At 37.9% G+C, this 16,872-nt stretch overlaps 2 protein-coding genes across 3 annotated transcripts in view; both read right to left on the bottom strand.

Annotated features, from left to right (window-relative positions):
- chchd6a (coiled-coil-helix-coiled-coil-helix domain containing 6a) overlaps window positions 1-8,013 on the bottom strand; it is a 72,148-nt gene extending 64,135 nt beyond the window's left edge. Inside the window, exons 1-4 of one of the 2 annotated variants that reach the window (XM_055048286.1) lie at window positions 7,796-8,013; window positions 6,208-6,298; window positions 5,189-5,297; window positions 4,641-4,785 (exon numbers count right to left, since the gene is read on the bottom strand). In XM_055048286.1, coding sequence (XP_054904261.1) covers window positions 4,641-4,785; window positions 5,189-5,297; window positions 6,208-6,298; window positions 7,796-7,879 — 429 coding nt within the window. In that variant the 5' untranslated portion in view covers window positions 7,880-8,013. The remainder of the gene's footprint in view (window positions 1-4,640; window positions 4,786-5,188; window positions 5,298-6,207; window positions 6,299-7,795) is intronic. The other variant, XM_055048287.1, reaches the window with a different exon arrangement.
- Window positions 8,014-8,908: 895 nt separating this feature from the next.
- Window positions 8,909-14,984, bottom strand: LOC129371597 (E3 ubiquitin/ISG15 ligase TRIM25-like). Its single transcript, XM_055048276.1, has 4 exons — window positions 14,190-14,984; window positions 13,487-13,626; window positions 11,999-12,166; window positions 8,909-11,384 (listed from the first exon to the last, which is right to left on the bottom strand). The coding sequence occupies exons 1-4, from the start codon at window positions 14,919-14,921 to the stop codon at window positions 10,676-10,678; spliced, it is 1,749 nt and encodes a 582-aa protein (XP_054904251.1). The 5' UTR covers window positions 14,922-14,984; the 3' UTR covers window positions 8,909-10,675.
- Window positions 14,985-16,872: the final 1,888 nt, after the last annotated feature.

Raw genomic sequence — 16,872 nt, 5'->3', positions numbered from 1 at the left:
TGTGTGGAAGTTTCAGGAGTTTCATCTACCATGGTGAGAAGTCAGATTTTGAGGCTTGGCTACATCCGTCTGCCTTGATCATTCAAAAACCTTTTGACAATTTTCATTATCAATGCCTTAAGAATATACTCACTTTGAGTCCACTTACAGAGTCAAAGTTTGTAAGTAGAAACATGTAGAAAGAGTTTACGTACTACAAAAAAGGACTAAACAGATCTGGATCAAATTCTTTTGATCCCTTATCAGTCTCCTAATTCCAACCAAATTCTGAAGGCTTCAGATTAACACTCTGAATTCAACAGTCAGGACCACATCAAAACTAAATATCTGAGGCTTAAACAGAGAAAATCTCCTTGAAAATCTCAAGTAATGTTGTCCTCGTCGTGTGCACCACATGTAACATGCATATGCCAAATCTTAGCCATTTTAGATCTGAAGAAATACAGGGGCTAATTAAATCCTTACCACATATTTACATTTTTGATTACATCCCACAGACATTTTAAAAAGAGGTGATTTTAATTTATATAATATTTAACAATATTCTATTTTGCTCCCTCATCCACATCTGTTAATAAGTGGAAGCTAACTTTTTGGGTTTTTCTGACAGTTATACCATCTGTCATTTTATTCAGTCAGTCGCTTCCCTTTCATCCTTTTCATGTTATTTGTCTGATGCTTCAGATTTTGCTCCATCAATCCGTCTCCTTCTCCCCTTTCCTTCCTGTCAGTCTTTTCCAGCAACTCTTAATGGTGAAAAATGTTTAATCATCTTGCAAATTTCCTTTTAATCGTATAGCAATACCCTCTTCCTTTAGAAAGCCAATTGCCTAAAGAAACGTTACAAATAGGTACTCCTTCCCTTTTCAGGCGCCCGTTGTCGCTAATCTCTTCCACCTCCTCGTGATCCTTCGGGAAACGTTAAATCACTTTTAAAGACTTCTTATTCATCCATTGGTTCATTCCCTTCTTTTGAGGAAAAGTGTGTCATCTCCTCTTTCAATCCCATTCATTCTCGCCTCTTCTATATTCTTCATTCCAACTCTTCACAAAATGTTCAGTCACATCTTTTTCATCCTTAAATCCTTCTTCCACCCAGCTATATAGTAAATACTCAATCATCTGGAAGCTTGCGTTTCCAATCTTCCCATATGGTCAGTATCACTGAAACTTTTCCCTGTTTCACTGAAAATATGGCAACACTTTCAAGTCTTTACATTTTGACAGAGTAAATATGTCTTAATATTGATTAGATGGTCCAAAGACAAAGACGTCTTTTTCTTGACATATCTTTTAAGATGTTTATCACAAGTTAGGTGTCGGCTTGTCTTAGCCAGAACAAAATACTAAATACTAAAAAACAAAAAAACGATGAAATGAGCTAGAATTTAAATTAATGACTTACTTTCAGATCATGACAGACTGAATGTTGAATCTCGTCATACTGATAAACTGCCTGTGTAAGTTTGCTGCCTGTTCTACAGCTAAAATACTTAACGACATGCAAGTTTAAAATGAGAATAGTTTTTATTCAGCGGTATTTAAATACATTTTCACTATCACACCATCAATTTTTGTTTTGAATTATTGTGGCTCTACAAAATTAGTTTTGTTTATGTGGGACATGTTAACGTCACACATGACCCATTGAGACTCAGCAGTTTAGCTTGCTCTAAACACTGTCAAATCTCTACATGCAAATTTAGTATTAGCTCTCTAGATTTAACAATGAGTCATGTCTAAAAGAAGTTCCCACATAGCTTTTAAATAGGGTCTACTGCACAGTGATTACTTATGAAACATGCTAGATTTAGAAATGTTGGCAGCAACACTGAAAGCCAACATTAGTAGACTAATTAGTCAGGCTTTGCTGGCTATCCTGTACCCTGCTACAATTTTAGCATGCCAACTTTACCTTTATAGAAGTGTAATGACAGAAGTAAGCAGTATAATCTAGCTAACAGCACATAACTTTAGGAGAAGACAGTTGATTTTTGTGTGTATGACAAATGAGTGTCACTGGGCTTAGATAGGGAACAGACTGGTTCCAAGCTCCAGAACCTTCTCTAGGATTTTATAAACCACAGGAGCTACAACACAGAACATTTTTAAGGTTTTTAAGATGGCAGGTTCTTAAAACTGTGGTAAACCTTGAGAAAAGTAACTGGCCCATGACAGGCTAATAAAACACTGAACACACTTTGGAAACTGGACAGAAAGTCTGACTGAAGCGTCTCGTGTAAAAGTCTGAAGCCGTCTTTCATGACTGGATTTAAATGTTAAGGAAGCATTCAGCACTCAAAGTTACACATCACTAAAATAATGGAATATATTATTCTGTGTAGATTATTATTTTTTTACAATTTAGAGGAAACAGGTGAATTTAACACAGTTTATAGCATGTACATAAAATGTGGAAAAAGGGAAGCACAGCATACTTCCCTGATGTATTGTAATTTTAAAGACATAGCTCTTCTAAAGAGAAAAGAAAACATCAAACAAATAAATAAATACCACTCACAAACAGAAAAATGTCATCTTTCTGACCAAGACATTTCATATTTCATAAAAACTCAAGTGCAGAACTACTAAGAAGTTTTCATCGGTTCTCTCCTGTCGTTCTCAGACAGCAAATGTGGAAAAAGCTTCTGTACGGATTACAACCCAAGACCAAGTTCCAAGAACTTCGAAATCAGGATTTGGAAGAACATAATGACGCAATTTTGTTCTTGAAACTCTGGAAGAGAAAAAAAAATCTACTTTTTTATGACTTTGTCTTGGATTTAAAGGATCCGTGAAACTGGATCTCCAGAGGATAAATGCTTTCTGATCTGCTACCGACTTCATAAAAAAATGAGTTATAAATATGAAAGAAAAAAAAAATCTACCCAGATTTCAAATATGCATTCATGGCACAGGACAAAGTAATTACAAGGTTGCCCTTAGCATAAGGCCGTCCAGTGCCGCACAACCGGCCATTCTGCTCACGCCATCCCTGCAGCAGGCTTTTTATTAGAAGTAGGAGTATGTTGGAGTGGAGATAACACAGGCACTACAGCACGTCTCAACACAGAGGGTAGGGGTGGAAGTAGGGGAGCGAGAGAGTCACATGAAGGCACCAACTGGTGTGTACAACAAGCTCTCCCCTTTCCACAACTATAATTCCAAGGCTGCCCCACTCCTATCTGCAACCCCAGGAAACTCTCAGGGTGCAATTTACCGCGTGCACTTCGCTGATAATACTGTCTCCAGGGCAGAAAGGAGAGAGTGATGGGCTGGGATAGAAAACTGAAAAAAAGACAGAGGGAGATGGAGGATGGAGGTGGAAAGGCGGTGGTGAGGGGGAGCTGAGAGAAAGAAAGACAGAAAAGCAAGAAGATGAGGGAGGCAGAGCACGGTGAAGAGGAGGAGATAGAAAAGAAACAGGGAGGTAAGAGGTGAGGATAAGAAGGGAGGAGTGAGGCAGAGCGAGTATCACCATGGAAATTACAAATGCAAACCCGAGAAGCAATTTGTGTCAGTACAAAACACTCCAACTTGCGATTTGGCTGGAGCAAAAAATGAAAAAAAAAAAAAAAAAAACTCAGCAAACTGAATCATGACTTGACTCCACAAAAACATATCTCCTCTGGCTCACACTCAAGTTAATTAGTTTTTTTTAAAAAACAGTTACACCACTGAACTCTTGTAAAACCTCGAATCTTCAGAGACAAAAAAAAGAAAAAGAAAAAGGAGAACAGAAACTAAAAACGCATTCCTGGAAATGAAAGACAACTGCTCCCCCTACAGGTCACCCCCTGTGATAGGTCTAGGATGAAATCCATCACATTCACAAATAAAGTAATTTCAAAATGAATCTGGTGATGTCATAATTTTATATTAATAATATTTCATTCATAATGGATTATGGATTCATAATCCATTAATATCAATGGGAAGCTTTGACGGTTGCAACAGAAAAGACAACAAGTACCTTCTGCTTCTTGTGTTTTTCTCAGAACTAAGACTGTTGTTTCTATAGAAACTGAAAAAACACACAGATTATCTCAATCATTATGAAATCTGATTAACTTAATTTTTTTCTGGGATAATGGAAGTATTTTTAATTGAACTGTATGGTGTTTTATAAGATAAGGCAAAAAAAGTAGTGTAAAAAAAGGTAGTATGAAGACGAAAGAAAATAATACATTTTAACATGTTGTGGTGGCGCAGGGGCAAACCACGACCCATGTATGGAGGCCTTAGTCCTCATGGCGATGGCCGCAGGTTCAATTACCAGCCTGGAGAAATTTGCCACATGTCTTCCCTTTCTCTCATCATCCTCTTTCCTGTTGAACTACTGTCAAATAAAGACCACCAGAGTCAACAAAACCTTTAGGAACAAAAAAACAAAAAAAGGCTCAAACTCAGCCTGACTATATAGAGAGGATCTGTGTAAAATGTTCAAATTCTTTTATCTTCTGAGTAAGGAATTATTCTAAAACAGATTTCACTAAGAGAAAGATTTCTCAAGAGGATGGGCTTTGGGTTCTGTGATTTGATTGAGAAGGTGTATCCAACAAAGAGACACATTGTGAGCTTGATGTAACTGTGTGCATGCATGCGTGTGTGTACGTGTGCGTGCGTCTGTATGTATGTACCAATTCTTTAGCCTTCTCTGCTTCCTTTCGTGCTTGTTGTCGTTCTCGGCTCATGGTTTTAACCAGCTCCTCTCTCGCTGCCTCCCTCTCTCTTTCCGCCATCTTGGCCAGCTCATCCTTCAATATCGTCTGCTGCCGCTCATACCTAAAAAACATTACAACATAAATCATAAATTATTACAGAAAAGGCTCCATTTTCTTACGATCTGACAAGTCTTTAATTCTGACTGTTATTGTTACACTCAAATGGTGTAACATTCACAGTTCAGGCCATTTGTGAGCTTTTCTTCAAAGGTGTAACTATAACATTTTACTATGAATGAATGACAGATATTTCTAAAGTGGTCAAGCTTTATATGCATAATCACAAATTGGATATTATTCCTTTCCCTAAATATTTGTCCAGATTGGTTTAAAGATATAAATATTCCATATTGTTCTCATCTGCATTTGTGAGGTAGCTGCAATACATAAAGCTAAATGTGACCATCAATGCTGCATTTGTGTACCAGGAATTAATGGGTTTTGGATTTGACCCTCTTACCCACCTTCTCTGTTCATCTTTAGCAAATGTCTTCCCAGATTTGCTGCTGGGTGGGGCCCGTTGAGGGGGGCTCTCCTGGGCCTGAGAGGTTGAGCTGGCACTGCGAGAGACACCTGGTCACAAAGCCAAACATTTTGTGTGAAAAATGGTGACAATTCAGCAATGCAGTACTTTTTCTGGTGTGCATTAAGCTCCAAAGACTGAATTCTACATGTTGAAGAGCATAATTCATATTATAAATATGACTGGCTTTTTTGGAGTTTCAGATTCTTTTTTTGGTCCACGAGTCGTTTTGATATGACAATTTTGGCTCGTATGACACAAAGTTTGGACTCCACTGCTGTCAGAGGATGTAAACAACTTGAGGCAGAGATTCACTTTCCAGAAGGAATGCAACTTTAAATGTACAGAATGACATACAAAAGAACGGGTTATAATGAATTCTCTGCAGTAGAGGTGCACCAATAAAGCAACTGTCTAAAAGGTTACAACTGCACACGCAAATTTAATAAGAGTCACCCCCCTGCTGCCAAATTAGTGATTTAGTCGCTGCATTTAGCACCTTATCGGACAAAAAAAAAGAAAAAGGAGAACAGAAATGATTCTGCCTATAAACACTGCAATGCATAAAGGACCAGAGCAGGCGACAGCATGGGGTCAAAAAATGTTTGAATTCAATTTTAAAATGTAAAAATATTTAAAAACTTACAGCAAATTAAAAATTTATTACATGGCACTTTCAAAACAATGTGGTCTAAATTGTGTTAGAATCAATCCAGATAAAAAAAAAAAAACATTGATCTGAGGAAGGCAGCCAATTGCACTTTGTAGTAATCCCTCCTCCATACCAAGCGCGTGTGTGTGTTTTCAGGAGTTTGTTACTGATACACTCTGCTTCTTCATCCTATAATTAGAAATGATTGGACCACTCTGAGGTTTTTCCATTTTAAAGTCCAACATCAACAAGAGAGTAAAGTTCAGATATGATTTTTTGCTAACGACCAGTTAAAGTCAAACCTTTACCTTTTTCTTTCTGAGGCCTTGTGGCTGAAGATGAGGATTCTGGAGGAATGTTAGCCACTCCTTTCATCCTCTGGAGAACATCATCTGACAGCTGCCAGGGGGAAAGAGGAGGCATTTAGAAGCTGCATATAGAGCATATAAACTGACAGCCTACCAACAACTTCATATCTTAATCAATAGACAATACAATGGAACAATAATATACAATATTTGGTGCAGATTTATTCAAGAGAAACAGGACAGAGAAACTTAAATCTGTAAATACAGGACCAGGTTCCACTCATACAGCCATTTGGATGTTTCTATGGGAAACGGTTAAACATAGCGACACATAAAACCGCAGAGGGAAGGACCTTTCATTGACAAGCTCTATGACTCATTAAATCTGAATGTGCAGCCAGAGTTGGCAAACACAGTTATCACTTTGACTTTTAGCTCTTAACAGACATTTTTGGATAACTTAAGAAAACCAAACTCCAGAAAAAGACACAAATATTTTAATTCCAGTGAGTCATGAGTCTAAATTCTGAAATAAGTCTTTAAAAAATTATTAAATATCAATGCAGCAATTGCTGTGATCCCACGAATGCATGAAAACCCCAAAGAGAAAACCCTGGCTGGACAAATTCACAAATTGGGTGGAAGATGTTGGGGAACAACAGAAGAATAAGCTTACATTTGTTGTCAAAGCAAAAAAAACAAAAAAAAAAAAAAAATAGTTTAAACTACTGTTCTGTGTATTTTTTTTTTATTTGAGTAGTTACATTAAAAAAGGTATTTGTATAAATATGACTGGAACACGTGAACTGTTGAGTATCATTTGGAAAGCCAAAAGAAAGGTTTCAAACATGAATATGGACATACAATGCTACAAAAAGGACAAATGGCAGATTTGACATTGTCAAACGTCTTGCCAAAATGTACCACAAAAATATCCCGTCCTTTCTTACGTCTGGTTAATAATAATGTAAAGTTCCGACACGCAAACTCGCCCTCGAATGCAGCACTGCTATGCTGTGAGCCTTTCACCAAACTCCATTCAAAAACTAATCATTTTAAGCCCTTAAAAGAAATACAAAACAGACTGAAATGATGACATTTACTTTTCTGATGAATTCATGACAAAGCAGCAATGCAGCACGCAAGTTCATCTACAATAGTGGCCGTACTTTACGTTCATTTCGCATCATAATTGGTAAATATACTACAACGCTCAAAAATAATAAGGTGTCATAAGAAAGTAAAGCATATTAGTCTGGACAGAAAGTTTTTTTAGCCGATGTTATCTAAATACCTTACATTTTTCCATATTTAATTGGCCAACAGCTACGTTAATTAGTTTGCGAATAATTACATTAAACTGCTATGGCCCTTTTGTATCCACTGAAGTCTGGCGAAAAAGAATAGCGACCCTCCAGGGCTCCACCGCCTCCGCAGCTCCTCCGACCTCCTTCACAGGTGGTACACCTGACGTTCCCAACAGTCTGAGGGTTTGTTGTGTATGTGTTCTGGAGCAACAAGCTTCCAGCTGGCCTGCATTAAACAATCGTCAGCATGACTTTTCGCACGCTAGCTAAATTAGCATTACCTTTATCCCGCGGAGAATCCTGACTCTGTCTTCATCATCCACGCCGAAGGATACTTTCCTGGTCGTACTCTCCCCCGAGCCCATGCCTCCTCCTTCCCCTTTACCTTACTTATTAGCTGCTAGCTGAATATTAGTGCTATCATGAAACAATGTTTATGTCCTGCCCAATGACAGAATGTGTGACAGATGGGAGTACGGGTTGCCAGTTTCCTGTATTATATCCTCCGTTCTCTGTGGCGTTTCAAGCCTGGAGGATGGAGTCCCACAAATGAATCAACCGACTAACTAGACATACGTATTTTTTTTTCTTTGTTTTTTTTGTTTTTTTTTCTCAAACTGCTGACAGATAAAATTAATTGAGTAAAATTAATGTTTGATATTTACGGGATTATATCTAAACCTGGCAACCCCACTGTCAGTTCGTTCATGCAAAGCCTGCGCATGGCCACGGGCGGCCAAAGGTTGTATGAGGTCCTGATGGTGAATCTCATTCGGGGGCCCATCCCATTTTCATCTAAACTAATCAAAACTATAGGACATTTGATTTGTTCGATGACCTAATGGTTTTGAAATTTCCTTTTTTAAATGTATCTTTAATCAAAAACTTACACTTTTAACTTTTACTTGAATAAAAGTTAAAAGTGTAACTTTTACTTCAGTAAAAGTTAAAAGTATTAGTTTGTATTACTCATCAGTTGCTAAACTTGGCTGTTCAATTATGTCTCAGTTTCCCACACAGATTGTTTAGCTGTATTTGTGTAATCAACCTGAAACATTTTCTATTACCAATAGACTGGTTGAATAAAGTTTCTATCTGTACATATTCACAAAGTTATGAATTTTACGTGTTTTGGGAAAAAAAACTAATAAGTTAACAAATTTTTGTAATTATTATTATTATTATTTTTATCATTTAAACTAAGACCTGGTCGCAATTCAATTATGCAAAAGATACATGTCATCAGGGCCAGCACAAGGTTGTGTAAGGACTAAGACAGATATTTGAGGGCTATCATGTAACCAATCAGGATGGTGGTGTGTTTGAGCTTACTCATATGTTGGTTCAGTGACAAAGACAGTGACAGACACGACCATTACAAACTTTGTGTGTCAAATAATTTATTTGTACCCTGAACACAAAACATTTCTCATGTTAAATGTCAGTGGTCTCGTCAGTATGGAAAATAAAAAATAAAATCAAAGGGGAAATGCACTTAGCTAAAAGCAACTACATCAAATAAAGGAAACCTGGCCGATGTTAAAACAATAACAAAAAAAGTACAAAAAACCTGTGTCATACTGCATGTATGCCACAAAAACACCCAAATCATACTGCTTTTGTAAACCAATCACAAATCATCTTGTATGATTAAATGAAATACTAAATAACATTAGCTTAGTCATGCCACTTTATATAAACTGTATAGTAATAAAAACAATGATACCTAAGATCTACATAGTGACTTTCAAGAAACTCAGGGATGCTTCACATAGAGGAGAATTAAACTCAAGGAGGAAAGAACATCTAGTAACTCAGATGTGGAAGAGAGGTTGGTGCAAGCGACAGAAAATAGACACTTGACACACAGGACTGTTGTGTCTGACTTAGTATGTTTGGTTGAAGAAGGATTGACAAGTGCCCACGGCCTAGGACACTGAGGGATTTGCAGGTGAGAAAATCTTGTCAGTGATGTGGTATTTGGCAGGCAGCTGGTGGAGGTTTGGGAGATAGTGGGTGATATGTTAGCAAGGCTTAGTGTGTATTAGTCGACTAGCAGCTGAGCTTTGGACCTGCTGAATCTGGTCCAGGATTGTGTTGGAAATCTCCAACAGAGACTGCAATAATCCAGCCAGGGTGTGACAAAGGCAGAGATCAACCTCTCTGTTACAGTCAGTTATCATTAGCTGACTGTAGAGAAATGTTGATGTGCAGGTGAGAAAAAAACACCTTAGTGAATAATTTGATGTTAATCTAGAATGATGTATGGAGTTTCCATTACAAAGATGTACAAAACTTTGTCAATATTCCGCTAATGTCAAAGTAATGCAATTTTACAATTACGGTGTTTCCATTAAATAAGAAACACAATTAAAATCAAGTGAATAAATTTGTTCACACAATAAGTCATTAAAAACATGTCACACCATAATCCACCAACTACTTCCTGTTTTCTTCTTTGTGGGTTTTGACAGTGGAAACATCCCGGTTGTTGGTTACTTGACTCGTCTGATGCAAAACAGTATTTCCATTGCAGTTTTGTGAAATGAACTCATTTTGATATTCCCAAGAAAGTATGTCATCATAGTGCCAAAACATTTCATCAGAATTATTTTTCTTTTCAAAAATTGCATGTTTCCATTAAGTGAATTTATTTTTTAAATGTCAGATTGTGCAGTTATGTGTTCAATAGAACGTAGATATTGTCATTTGGGTTGTTGGGTGGTCAGATGGCTCAACCATCCATGTCTATTAGAAGGACCTCAGTAGATATCAGTAGGTCTCTAGGGTGCACAACATGTTTTGCATGATTTAATTTCATTCGGACAGTTAAGTCTGAATGAAATTTGCAATGTGAAAAGTCCTTGAGATTCAAATGGGTGTCTTCCACGTATAAGTCTAAGACAATGGCAGAATACGAAATCACACTTTTAAGGCAGGCCATGTTTAGTGTTTTCATAAAAAAGTAAAACATCATCCTCCAGTTTCTGACACTTAGTTTTGGTTGACAAGTTTCTGGGAGAAAACCTGGAATACTTTAGTTACTTACATGTCAACATTTAAACTAATTTGGTAAGAACAAAAGTGTGAATAGAGATCTAAAAACAGGAATTCCCCAAACATATCTATGCACAGGGAAAGTTACAGACTAAATGTTGGTGTCACATCTGACTTTGTAGAGTGATCCAAGAATCTGATGTATTTGAATGGATACTAAAAGCTGGGTAAACTGGCTCTTTAAACACAGTCTTAAAGGTGTGAAGATGTTCTCTGCGTGATTTGATAATGTGGAAGGACAGGGTTCCACCTTCACAGTCAAGCACAACCTCAATCTTAGATGGATGTTGGAACGTCTCCCCCAGCGCAACATTGTTAGATGAAGAGCACACTGTTAGCTTGCTGTTTTTCCACTGTAGTCTCCAGGACACCAAGTTGTGCCCCAAGCGGCTGTGGTCTCCACGGCGAGGGATGCTCTTGTAGCATGCTCCAAGGGACCACATGCAGTTGCTGCCCATTTCCGCCACCCAGATATGCGTGCCTGTGGAAAAACCCTGGCTGCACAGGATCTGAGGTACACTCAGGAAACGCTCTGGGTGCTCTATGTAGGACTGCTTGGAGCTGGTGTATCGGACTGTGTGCATGTCGTTGGACACCAACAAGCTGGGGTGAGCAGTGCAGACGTTAAAGGTCACCTCCAGAGGGTTGAGCAGGATGTGAAGGGTCTCAAGGAGATGGACCATTTCTGTGCGGAAGTCGTTGGTTTTGAGTTCTGTCTGGAGACGCTTGGTGTTCAGGTCGACCTTTGAGGGAAAAGTGCTGGGAAGACTGCCTGTGGCAGCATCTCTCAGTTTCTGTTCAATCATCATGAATCTGATGAGCAATAAAAGGAGAAAATTATCATCATATCCAGCCATAATGCAAATAAAAATATGCATAAAAACCTTAACACATACAGTAGATATTTTTTTTAAAAGTAAAACTATTTTTCAGAGTATATCCAACTAAATTGCACAAGTATTTTGAAGTTTGTCTCTCCCAGCTTTGCATATATAAAGACTGGAATCTTAACAATTCTTCTCAGTACAATAAACCAAGTTCAGTCAGATGAGATGGAACCACAATATTCAAGTCTATATTTATCTAATATAATACTGCATGTTTCATTCAGCCACAATACAAATCTCTGTCTCTATATCAAATCAGGTTTTCTTACACGTTTGCACTGGATTTACCACTTTTCATATTCCCTTCAACCCAGAACACCTTATTTGTCCCTGCTAAAAAAAAACATTCCAATAGTGTGATGCTGCCACCAAAATGTTTCACAGTGATGATATGCTCATTCATGTGCAGTGTTTGTTTTCCTCCATACATCATATTTTCCTACAAAGGGCCGATCACATGAAAAATCCTAGGAGTACAAATATTTTTCCAAGGCACTGTAAGAATCACTCAGTAAAAAGCGGGACAAATTATTTTTGTACCTGTGTATGAAGGCACATGTGTCTGTCTCGCTGAGTGTCTCGGCTGCACTCTTCTCGGCCTCCTGCAGCTGCTGCTGCTGCTCCTCCAGTGCACTCATTCCAAGCTGCCAGCTTTTGCGCCGCTGCCCTCTCTCCTCCTCCAAAAACAAATGCAGTCGCTCCCTGAATCTGAAAACAACACGTTTCATTTTATGTCACCAACAGGTTGTCATTTTCATTTTACAATAGTATTTTAAAAGAAAAACTCAGTGAAAACTGGCATGCTTTTCAGCTGGATGCCAAAGTTCTGACATTATTGTACCACCTGATGTTATATAGATGTTTTTAGATCAAGTAACTAAATCCTCCCTATTACTGTCTGCCTAATTAACTGATAAAAGGTTTATGGGATCACTGTTTCACTTTCATTACCCAACTTAGTAAAGTCTCAAGATGGGTGAGCATTTCTTTCTACAAATGCCACTTGTTGAACCTGCTACTCAAGTTATTACCAGAAGCTAAAGACTAGATGCACGCACTGAAAATTTTAAAGTGAAAGCAAAAGGCCATCTCTCCAGAACATACTGCAAGCTGATACACAAACACTGTCCTCAAAATTTGTTTGTCTTGTATTTATGTATTAGTTTAAAAAGTCATTAATAGTTCAAAAGTAATTTTGATTAACTGAAATCCAGGAATCATCATGCTTCTTCACCATGTAAAAGTTTATCATTTTAATTTAAGCTTATGCAAGAGTAAATATTGCTGAGGATGCAGTTTACTATTTTGTTTTACATATATTTTTATTTATATATGAAAATACATTGATATTTACAAGCATTACTATATAATGCTAAAAAAGTATGTAAGCTCCAGTACTGTTGCAGAGCAAGTCTGTGCTAAAAATAACTCACTTGAAACCAAATTACAAGTTGTTCCTGTTCACTAACAAGTTATTCTTATCTGTGCTTCAGCACAGTTAATTAACACTGGAAGGCAGAAAAATAGCTACTCAAAGTTTTGTAAATGAGTTTGTTCAAAAGTCTGTGAACTTTCTTTTCAGCCTGTTGATTGGTTCTCATCCTGTACATAACATTAAGACATGTATTATTGTGGTAAGTTCCTGCAGTATTTTAAATTGTAAGGACCATGAGGATGTCGTCATCATTTGGTCAGTAAAACTTTTACAACTTTGGTTTGACCATATCTGAAAACTGTTGGCTTTTATTCGGAAAGCATATATTTGCTGCACTCCTTCCTAGAAAAGCTGCCAGTGAATAAATGTCATATGGGATTCACACAACTGGACTCCATGTTGGTAGATGCCTCCATTACAGTGCTCATTTCTTATAGCCACTAAGTTCAATGATTTTTTGTCAATCATTTGCTAAGTAGATAGTCACCAATTTGTACCAATGCAACATTGGTTTTGTGCTTTTGTAAAGCATTTATATAGTCCTAATGTACAGTAGCACCATTTTAAGCTTCTATCAATATACAGGGCCTTACCTGTCAACGATTGCAGCCATACTGTCCATAAGTGAGACTGCCTTGTTGACAATTTTATCTCTAACAGCCTCAGAGGCTCCCTGGTCCTCTTGTGTCTTCTGAAGGAGGCACTCTGTCAGTTGCAGTCGGCTGGAAACCACCTGCAGACATTAATGTGTTGACATTTACCTTGCATGGACAGAAAGAGAATCTGGAAAAACAGGATGCAACTTTCTTAGATGTGTTTCTTTTTCACTGAAAAAAGATTAAGAGCAACTGGCATTGTAGTCATGCAGAACTGTACAGGACTTGTCAGAAGTGATCATGCTGTTCTCATCAGTGGTAATCTCTTGTGTCTGTTTTTGCATTGTTCTCAGCCATGTTTTACAAAACACTGCATGTGAACCATATTGGGACCAGGAGTTTTTTTCCCCAACTTCATAGAGGCTATGTGTCTCTGTTTTTATCTCTGCCCAGAATATTCTTGTCATTCCAACTCTGATAGAAAGTCCAGAGTAGTCAGTAGAATTAAAAAACTAATGTGTTTACCACTGAACTGACTGACGGTAATGTCCTTAGAAAACCATAAAAAAACTTCACATTGTCCTTCCTTTTATTTGCCACCTGTACATCATAATAAATATGTTGTCTTGTGTAAATCTGCTAGTTCTTGCATCCTAAACACAGTAAATGTAAGTTTGTGTCAGATACATCAAAAAACTACCTTGCTCCGGCTCTCCAAGGCTCGTCTCATCTCCTCCTCTGCCACACTGACGGTGAGGACGTCGTGGTTCTGATTATGGTCTTCCAAACATGTGATGCACAGAGACTTCATATCATTAGAACAAAAGTACTCTAGTGGTAGGTTATGAATGAGGCAGGCCCTGCTCCCCAGATCCTTCAGAGGTTCCACCAGAGAGTGCGTCTTGAAGGACTCCCTCTCGTTGTGCTTCTGGAGATGCCTGAAGCACAGCGACACCTCACACTTCAGACAGGTCTTCACCGCAGGAGTCTTGTCATCTATGCATTGGTCACAGAAAATGCCATCGCCCGTCTCTGGGTTTGCTGGTTTGATCACATCCAGAATCTCTTCATAGATGTTTTGGGAAGAAGCTTGGAAATCCTCTACAATGTTGGAAAGTTTGAAATTTTTCTGCAGGGTATCGACGCCATGATAGGCCTCGCGACATTCTGGGCAGCGTAGAGGTTCTTTGCCGCTGTCTGTGGAGTTCCCAGATTTGGAGATACAACCTCGACAGTAGTTGTGCCCACAGGGTAGAACAACTGGATCGTTGTAGAGCTGAAGACAGATGGGACAGCTCAGCTCCTGGGCAAGCTGATCCTCTTGTTTTGATAAAAACATGCTGAAGGTTGAAAATAATTGCAGTTGTTTTTTTCTCTTCTGGTTGTAGTTTCTTTCTTTGTTTTTGTCTCTTTTCTTGACAAAACCTTTCATTCATCCAAGTGAGAAACTAGTATCTCATTCTGATTTCTCAGTAAGAGAATCCACAGGTGGAGAGACAGGAACAGCAAAGAGCAAACAAGAAATAATGCTGCCAGTTCTTATTGAAGTGAGAGGTAGGAGGTGCCAAACTTGTTTGCACGGCAACATTCCAGAGTCAAGATTATGTGATGTCTAGTAGTCACACCTGCATCGGGGTTGCTGTTGATGGAAGAGATACCCTGTCATAATCCATAGAACGTTTTGTAAAGGAAATGTCTGCAGTTCTTCTTTCTGGAAACCACCAGCTGTGATTTTAAGGCAGCGATGCAAGAACAAATACATCCAGCTTCAGGAATGCCCTTGTATCTTTCTTGGCTGGCTCAATTAAAACACAACATACTGAGCAAAAAATTAAATCTTCATCAAAATTCATTAAATGTATTTGGAAACTTTATATCTTCTTGGTGAGAATAATGCAGCTGTTATTGCTTCCGTGTTGATTTACAAGAAAAAAAGGGGAAGTTCATATTTTATGTATGAGAAAAGTCACATCCTCTGCAAATTCCTTGTGAACTGTAAACATGCCAACAAACAAGAGAAGGGAGAGAAAAGATGGGATCAAAGTTTCCATTTGAGACCAAAATCAAATCTTCAGAAAAGTGTCAAGTCTTTCAGTGAAGATGAAAATTTGTTCCCTAAAATTAGTAATCTGACTCTTTCAGAGGGTCGGCTGCAACTGCTTCCACAATAAGAGGCAAATTATTGCCAACTTGCAGCCAAAATCTCCCTGTTCTTTTTCTTCTGTGTTTGACGAAAACAATAAATACAGGGCCACGGGGGGACGTTTGAGCTGACATGCCTCATTCCACTCGGTGATGTGTAGAACAGCAGGTTCACAGAGTCTGTAAGGGCAATGACATTGACATGTATATCGCTTTTGACTGTAATTATTTGTCGATTAATTACATGCTATTGTTCATGATCTAACTTCTGGGCATTCCTTTGAGTGCTTTTTTTATTCTTATTATTTCTGGCACACCTTCCTCTGTGAACCAGACACCCGGTTGATCAGGCACTTCAAGCCTTTAGAAGAAATGGTAAGTTGAAATGTCATTCACTCTCATGAGATGCTGGGAATTGTTTTTTCACATGTGGTTTACAGAAAAGAGAACGTGGTGAAACAAAACGTTAACATTTGCTGAACATTTTGGCGCTGCAAAAATTTCAGCAGGTTCATCCAACTTGGTGATGGCTTGTCTTCCAGAAATTATTTCTATGTTTTGCAGACAGGGTAACCAGCTAAATGTAATAACATTTGCCAAGTTTTTGAATAAAAAGTGTGAGTTCTACTTTAATGCACCACAGAATTACACCATGGAGATTAGGTGAACTTGTTTTGACACAATATACAATGTGGTATTGCATGAAAGCCATTATAAAGACTCTTGGCATTTGGGGCTGATCAAGTCAGTGTTGCATTTGGATATTAGTCTATTTTTCTCTGCATCTCTGATTTTAATATTCCGTTTGAGTTTGTTTCTAGTGAGGAAATAAATTCAATGTTAATCAAACTACACAAAGTCTGAGTTTGGCATTTTGTACATTTTTTTAAATGAACTAACTTATTGCACATTCCTCTGGACTGGAGTATTTTTATAGCTACATTTATTTATGTTGAAATTACAGTATGTTTATTCAGGTAATATATATTTTGTCCTATTTTAGTTTGAGTCTATTTACTGTTGTTGCACAGAAATGTCCCCATTATGGGACAATAAACTATGCTGTTTCACAGAATATGAAACAGCATATTCTATGCTGTTTCCAGGACAACAGCACTCTCCTTGCTGTACTATGCATATTGTAATGTTTGATGAATACAGAACTATGCCACTGTTTATATTAAACCCCATGGATCAAGTTTTGGATTTCACTCAAGTTCACAAAACTATTAAACTACATA

Source organism: Poeciliopsis prolifica, unplaced genomic scaffold, assembly GCF_027474105.1.
Source record: "Poeciliopsis prolifica strain line A6 unplaced genomic scaffold, Auburn_PproV2 SCAFFOLD027, whole genome shotgun sequence".
NCBI lineage: Eukaryota > Metazoa > Chordata > Actinopteri > Cyprinodontiformes > Poeciliidae > Poeciliopsis > Poeciliopsis prolifica.
This window is presented reverse-complemented; position numbering and strand designations above follow the sequence as displayed.

Bases quoted from the DNA above. Each gene is read 5' to 3' on its own strand.
- LOC129371597 (XM_055048276.1), bottom strand. From the start codon at position 14,921: ATGAAAGGTTTTGTCAAGAAAAGAGACAAAAACAAAGAAAGAAACTAC. The intron at 13,627-14,189 runs GTAGTTTTTTGA...TAATGTCTGCAG, and splicing joins CCTTGGAGAGCCGGAGCAAG to GTGGTTTCCAGCCGACTGCA. The intron at 11,385-11,998 runs GTACAAAAATAA...ATTGCTCATCAG, and splicing joins ACATGTGCCTTCATACACAG to ATTCATGATGATTGAACAGA.